The sequence below is a fragment of the Selaginella moellendorffii genome, unplaced genomic scaffold, assembly GCF_000143415.4.
Source record: "Selaginella moellendorffii unplaced genomic scaffold, v1.0 SELMOscaffold_44, whole genome shotgun sequence".
In the NCBI taxonomy this organism is placed as follows: domain Eukaryota; kingdom Viridiplantae; phylum Streptophyta; class Lycopodiopsida; order Selaginellales; family Selaginellaceae; genus Selaginella; species Selaginella moellendorffii.
Genome location: NW_003314305.1, coordinates 418,741 through 426,107, shown reverse-complemented (window position 1 = coordinate 426,107; position 7,367 = coordinate 418,741). Strand labels below are relative to the sequence as shown.

At 38.5% G+C, this 7,367-nt stretch overlaps 1 protein-coding gene across 1 annotated transcript; it reads right to left on the bottom strand.

Annotated features, from left to right (window-relative positions):
* Positions 1–310: 310 nt before the first annotated feature.
* On the bottom strand, positions 311–2,044 carry LOC9647496 (TNF receptor-associated factor 6). The gene is made up of 3 exons (XM_002980167.2): positions 1,165–2,044; positions 595–802; positions 311–523 (listed from the first exon to the last, which is right to left on the bottom strand). Exons 1-2 carry the CDS (start codon positions 2,041–2,043, stop codon positions 614–616), a joined length of 1,068 nt encoding a protein of 355 aa, XP_002980213.1. The 5' UTR covers position 2,044; the 3' UTR covers positions 311–523; positions 595–613.
* Between the last annotated feature and the right edge of the window lie 5,323 nt (positions 2,045–7,367).

Sequence of the window (7,367 nt, the reverse complement as noted above, 5' to 3'; positions counted from 1 at the left end):
AGCTCTTTTGCCGCCAGATGGAGCAGCGGTTGATGCTACTGCGGGTTGTGGATCCCTGGTTCGAGCAGCATGGAATTTCGAGCAGCATGAAAACAAGAACCGAGCGCCCATCGGTTCTTGCGATTGAAGTTGATCCCGGTTTGAACAACTGTTCCTGCATGGAATCAGTTAAGTGACAGTTTATCGTGCGGCAGTGATGAAATATTTTTTTCGTCGTGAAATAAAATACTATTACCTTTCTTGATCCTGGATTTCATCGTGTTCTTGAGCTCTTGTCCTGTTTCTCATTCAGGCTTTGCTAACTTCTGAGTAACTGTGTATGTCAAGTTTAAGCCATTACGCCTATGTTTCAAATTGTCTCACTGCGACACAGCTACCACTTCCAGAGAAATGATCAATGGAGCATCGAAAACTCTGGACAAACCCAAAAGAATAGAACCTCAAGATGATGAACATTTGAGATGCGATGGAGGAGGTGTTCTAACGGATGTTTTACTTAACGGGATAACAGCTACAGAGTTTCCTGAAAAAGGAAAAGAAAAACCGGAATCAAGAAAGAGGTCAGGCAAAGGAAGGAAGAGATTGTAAGTATACCTGTTCGCTTGTGAGTCGTCTAAGGAGTTTGTAGGCTCTTTTCGATTCGTCCCACCTTAGTCGAAAGGTCTGTTGCTGATTTCGTGGAGTCTTTGCCCAGTTTCTTCAATTCTGCCTCAAGCTTTTTGATCTTGGCTTCTTGCTCTTTGACGGTAATTGCCAGTGACTTCACATCCGCAGCGCTGATCCTTTCCGTCAAAGACATGGACTGTTACAGTGGACAAAAGTAAAAGATCCGTCAGTCTCCGTAAAAGAAACTGACGCATACATAAACACATAAACAAAGAAAGCATTGTCCAGCAAGCAAGCTCGCTCGCGAGCAAGAAAAGAAACATGTAGAAACTAGAAAAATAAAGCAAAAGCTATGACCTCGTCACCGGAAGAAGCAAAACACGAAAACAAAAGAACAAGTAGCAACCATCTCGATCACGAAACTAAAGAGAGAAAAGATCATGCAAGCAAGATCTAAGATGAAAAACGAAGAAAAATATGAAGAAAGTGAAGAGAGCCGAAACCAAAGATCAAGCATGACAACCATCTAAGAAAAAAAGCACGAACAAAGTAGAGTACCTTTTCAAGGATGGAGAGACGCTGCACTAGACTGTCCGATCCAAGCCGGTGCCTCTCCAGCGATTCCAGCACGAAGAGGAGATGCGTGGTTTGCATGCTGCTGTGGTGCTGCTCGAGAGCTCCTTGCGGAAGAACATGCGAGCATCCAGCGCTGGAAAAGGGGCAGCTCACCATCTTCATGGAGCAAACGGTGGAGCAGTGCCGCTCCATCTCCATCCTCGCCACTCCATCTCCACAGCCTTGCTCGCAATCCAACACCTTGAACGGGCACTCTCGATCGTGGCTGGCGGCATCCATCGCCGAGAAGATCTCTCCACACCCATCGTTCTCGCAGGCCAGCGGACGAAACCGGCAATCCTTCTTGTGGGCTGCTAGAGCTTCCAGAGAATCCACCCTCTCGCGGCAGTGGCTGGACTGGCGATGGTGATCCACCCTCGCCAGCAGCGATCTCGCGAAGCTCTCGCACTGCCCAAGATCCCAGGCGCCGCCGCCCCGCTGGAGATCACCTAGAATTTCATCGAGCTTGCCTTCCCTGCTCGTCTGGTCGGCCAGACCAATCTTGGTGGACATCCTCCGCAGTAAATTCTTCTTGGATCGCACGAATTCGCCCAGCAAATCGTCCACCGCGGCCGAGGGAGGAGCGAATTCCCGGAAAGAATCGCTGCTCTGCTCTAGGAAGTCTAGCATCTCCTTCTTTACCTCCGCCGCTAGTGCCACCAGCGACGATGGTCGGCGACCGAAAATCTCCCCCGACGCGCGCTCCAGCGTCGCCGCCGCCAGAGATCGCTGAAGAGACCTCTCGATCCGCTGTAGCTCGCGGACGTCCATGTAGCCACAGTCGAGGAGGAGAGGCGGCGCTTCCTCCATCGCGCCCAGCATTTCTTCCACTAAACCCTAAAATACATATTTATCTTTTAATTTTATATATTAACACTAGCTACACACAATATTTTGAGAGTAAGCATTTTAATATTAATTTAAGTCAACATATTGTTCAGTTGAAATTTACTCTAAGTGCTTTTTCTTCTACATTTCCTATCAAGTTTTAATGGGTTTCAACTAGTGATGTTCTACTTTCAATGTTCTACACTTTCCTAGATTTTGGTGTGTATGTCAAACTTTCATATTGCCCTCAGAACATCTTGAGGTAGCTAATCAGTGTTAAGTTTTAATCCTCCTTATAGAAATACTAAATTCTTTAGATTTATAGAAAGTCTTGTCTTAGCAAGATTGCCTACTTGACTTAAGATGACATGAACACTAGTGACCACAACTGCATCAGAAATCTCATTCTTTCCTCAATCCTCCTTTCAAAAGGTCAAAGAGTAAAGAAAAGGAAAAACATTACTTGAGTTGCATCTAACAAATAATTTCTAGAAATGATGCTTATATACTGTTGCAGCCACCCATGGTCAAGATATGGAATGTCTAACTTCAACAGGAGTGCTTGCCAGCCCCAACACTCCAATGCAACTAGAAAGGACGATACTTACTGCTTGCCCTTATGCTCACCAAGCTCGCTTTTGATAGAGCATGCTTCTATGCTCAATGTTAATATACCTGAAGCTTTCAGCAGTTCATATAAGTTCACCCCTAGAGCCTCATTGTATCCACTGTGCTGGCTGGAGAGATGGGCAATCTGAGTACCATGCTATGGTGCTTTATGGCCTCTTGAAACTTCCCATGTCTCTAGCAAGAAGCTACTTCAAGGTACACATGAAATTTTTCTCAATGACACACTGAAAAGTGGCAAGAAGAAAATGAAGAGTGGTGGTGGAAATTTACTGAGGACCTAAGCAGCTTTCTTCTACTCAACATGGACATTGAGTTCAGAGCTATCACCTCTCGGAACACATCAAAGGCAGCTTATGAGTTCTTCTCACAGAGGAACTTCTTGCATGCTCACTTGTGATCATAAAGCATTTAGTGTAACAAAACTGCTAAAAGAGAGAAAATCTAAGACATAATAGTAAAGTGAGGTGTTAAACCATAAGATATAAAGCTTTTGCCAAAGCAATGCGATAGATTAGATCTGTGAATCTTAAATTTTCAGTTCTAAGAAGAATACTATGGACACCCTGTTCAAATAAACAGTAGAGCTTACAGTCCCTGTTTGATTGATCAAAAACTTTGTGAAAGTCTAGTGAATTCGATCGCCATCACTCTTGTCCTTGAGGTACTTGAGAAAACTGCAGTGTTTGGGCCATTTACATCCAAACATCATCAAAATTCTTGATAAAATATTCGAATTGGATCCAATTCTGAGTGAGATATCCCTCGTACCCTTTCAAAGAGTGGGAAGTGTGGCCCAAATCAAGATGAGACTATCTCTTGAAGATACTCTAAGCTGAGTGGCTCTTGCACAGCGAATTGGTTGCATGGGAATGCCAAAATCTCTAGCCTTGGTGAATCACGACTATAATTGAAGCTATAGTTTGGACGATCCCAGAGAAAGAAACAAAATATCAAAAGAACCTTTGTCTACATATTTTACATGGAGCTCGTTGAGCTCCTTGGACATGCTTGAAGCACATGGATCATATGAGAAATAATGCAATCAATTAAAAACAGGAGATTGACAATCAAGAGAACTTTGTTTTTGTATTTGCTCATGGAATCTTTCTGCCTGTGTTTGTCCTATGACCACGTATCCATCAATCAAAAACAACAGGGAGTTGGATGGAGGAAGAATACCCTAACAATGGTCTCATAGAGTATAGTCCAGCTCCCTCATGTTCACGATCTTTTCGTCTCTTGCCATAGCTTTCCTCAAACCCTAGTCAGAACTTTGTAAAAATGAATCAGAAAACTATACTTTTCCACAAACCATTATAAAGTGAAAAAGACTTGATAACACATTTGTTTCCAAAATAACATTTAACATGAGCTTCAGGCATTTTGAATCTATAGTTATGCTGTTTCATTTTACAAATGCACCAATCACAAACTGTGGACTATTATAAAGCTATGACAAAGGCAACACAGAAAAGTGAAATTCCTTCCAACCACTATGAAGAAAAATTGCAAATGCAAGGCTTGTATATGCTGCATAGTATTGCTCTTGGTTGTGGCTGCTATTGTTACTGCTAGTGTCCCACCATCACCACCACTACTCAGCCAAACAAAGAAGCTCCAGAAGGCCCAAGCTCTCATAGTATGATCCTAAGCACCTAACACTTTTCATCTCCCTGTTCATCACAATCTCCACATGCTTATGGATTCTTGGACATACCCACCTCCATCTCTAGCTGGAAGCCATCCTTGAACTCCCAACACTTCAGCCCTAATTAGACACCTCTACCACCTTTCCCTTTTGGTTGTGTTCTAGGGCACCTCCACCTAGGCAAACCTATTTGTCGATCACATCTTGTTTGGAAAGCTTTCAAGGATATTGCTTCCCTGCCTGAGCTCTTGCCTCTCCACCTATTCCAACCAGAGCCTTAACTATGTCTTTCAAGATGTGAGCTACATATGTTGAGTTGTGGAGGCATATCCAAATGAATTGCTTCTACTCACTAGCCATAGTGTAGTTCTTGTCTCAGCATTATTTGGTAGACTTGTCATTGTTGCTGCTTTCATCAGCCAGGCTTGCTGCAATTGAGGTCCTTGCAGCTCTCTTTGGAGATTTTTGAGGTTTTTACAGCTCTCTATGCTTTATACTTGATTTACTTATTTATTTTAAAATTTATAGAAACTTTATAAATGATTTAAGATCAATCTAATTGAATGAGGAGGTGTTTTTAAAAAAGTTTATAAATATGTTTATAATTTATAAACATTATGAATATAGAAATAACCCTAAACTTATAATAGTAAGTGTAGAGAAAAGGTGGAATAAAAATTGAAGGCACTACCAAGGGCATATGGTTATCAAAATCAATTCCACAAAGTAAAAAGAAGTTGTTTTTAAGGTAATATTGAAAATGTAAATATCAAAATGCCAAGTCATCAACAAGTGATATAAAAATTTCAAACTCATTATGACAATTTTTTGAACCTCACAAACCTCATATAGAGAGGTATATTTAGCATTGTTCTTTATGGACACTAAACATCAACCATAATAATTGCCAAAGGTATAAAATATTTATCTATAAAATCCAATAATGCTAGAAAAATAGACATCTCAAGAATATAAAAAGGAAAAAGGGAGAAAAAATTGAGAAAGAGCATCAATGTCAATCATGAAACTTTTTAGGCAATTAACAATCTTAAAGTTCTATATCACAAGCTTTAAATACCATTAAGCAATATAACTAATTAAGTTTTTCTGCTTTAATAATGAAATGACTATAACATAATTGCCCTCTAACAATGTTGAAAGACCATACAAGTATATGTGAAGCTTTTCAAAACCTTAAATTAAACACTCTTTTATTGTGGAGTAATTTATCTTTACTAATTATAATGTATAGTTAATATGCAATAGTCACCATAAACCTTTGTAAGATATAGAGGAATAAGAGAAACTCCTCTATTTGTACTCACACTTCATTCTAAAACACTAAGTGTTTATCCTTGAAGGCTTACATGAGGTCCGAATAGAAGTAAAGAAGATATGAAACAACCTCATAATCACAAAGTGCATTAGAAAGTATAAGTTGAGAATATGCTTTTATTTTATCAATACAATAAAGTTATATTTGTAGAGACCTTAATGGAATATCATAAATGTATCAAAAATAAAACTCAAAAGAAAATTCTTATGACAGAAACTCTAGTTTGTAAAAGAATATAGCAATAGTTATTATTTATTGTGCAGCTAAGAGAGCAGCTTGCAAGTTACATAAAAAAATTGTTACATTTTTTTATTTTTTAATTTTATCCATATTTTTAATTTTTATTTTAAAATACATTAAATTAAAATGGTGTATTATATAAATATTTGAATTTTATAACAAATAGAAAATATATCATGTTTAAATTTCTTTTTCTTTTTATATTCTATCCCAAATTTTACTCACCATTAGCATTTTCTCAGCCAACTATTATAAAGAAAACATAATGTAATTATTTATCATTAGAAGACTTTGTACATTTTATGACAGAACTCACAGAATACTTAAATAGTACATATATAGATGATACTTTTTATCAGGTAAGAACTCAAGGGTCCTTAAACATTGATAATTTAGAATTATCAATGTTTCAGGTTATAACACAGAATAGTTACTGACCCTAATTATACCTCCCAAGGATTTGGGACAAGTCATAAGAGAAGATTTAGAGCTTTACATGATTTAATAATTACGAACGCTTTATTTTATCCTGGTAGTATGAGAGTACAGTATCTTAATTTTGCTATTGGTTATTCTTTGAAATTCCAAATAGATCTTTATTATTTGTTAGTACATCTAAAAGAGTTGATGTAAAACCTACAGATACTATATCATGTTGGATTTTCTCTTTAAATATTGTAGGTGGTTCTTAAAGAGAGATTGGATCTATTTTATTACTTGGAAATGGTATATATTCACAAAATAGAAGATTTCAATTGACATTAGATACAGGTTGTTATATGCAACTTCTCATATAAAACCATATCGTATTAGATAAAAATAAAATTTATTATTCTGATTGCTACCTACATTTACAGCCTGATGGAAATTTAAAATCATAATTGATAAGGATATATTCATTTGGGACAGTAATGAATATTGCACACTCCAACCTTTTTGCACAGTGATATCAGCCTTAGTTGTTACTAATGCTGGAGACACTATAATTTATAACTTACAAACAGGAAGCATGATATGTGGATTAGTGTAAATAATGCAGGTAACTCAACCAGTAATATGTGATTATCCTCTATTTCTTTATGTTTCATATAAAAATCAAATAATACAAATGGAATTTAAAGCATTTTTTCTCAAACCTTGAGTTGCTTGACAGAGTAGCTTGACCTCCTCTCAAACAAGACTTGTCAAGGTCAGCTTTTTTTCCAACCTCAAATCCCTTGGAAAGCAAGCCAACAAGTTTAGAAGGAAAAACTCCAATGCTCAAGGCACTTTCTTGGCAGTGGCGCCGCCACCCAGGCGATGGCTCCGATGTGCTGGTGGCGACAAGCCTGATGAGCATGTTTGGCAAGAGCAGCAACTTGGGGGATGCATGGCGGATCTTCACAAGCTCCAGTGGCTGTGGGATTGTTTGCTGGAACTCCATCCTCTCGGCATTTGCACTGCATGGGCATCTCTACCCAGAAA

What these genes read in the sequence shown, in the direction of transcription:
- LOC9647496 (XM_002980167.2), bottom strand. Translation starts at nt 2,043, where the DNA reads ATGCTGGGCGCGATGGAGGAAGCGCCGCCTCTCCTCCTCGACTGTGGC. An exon ending in GTCTCTCCATCCTTGAAAAG is followed by an intron (nt 803 to 1,164) that starts GTACTCTACTTT and finishes CCACTGTAACAG; the next exon opens with TCCATGTCTTTGACGGAAAG.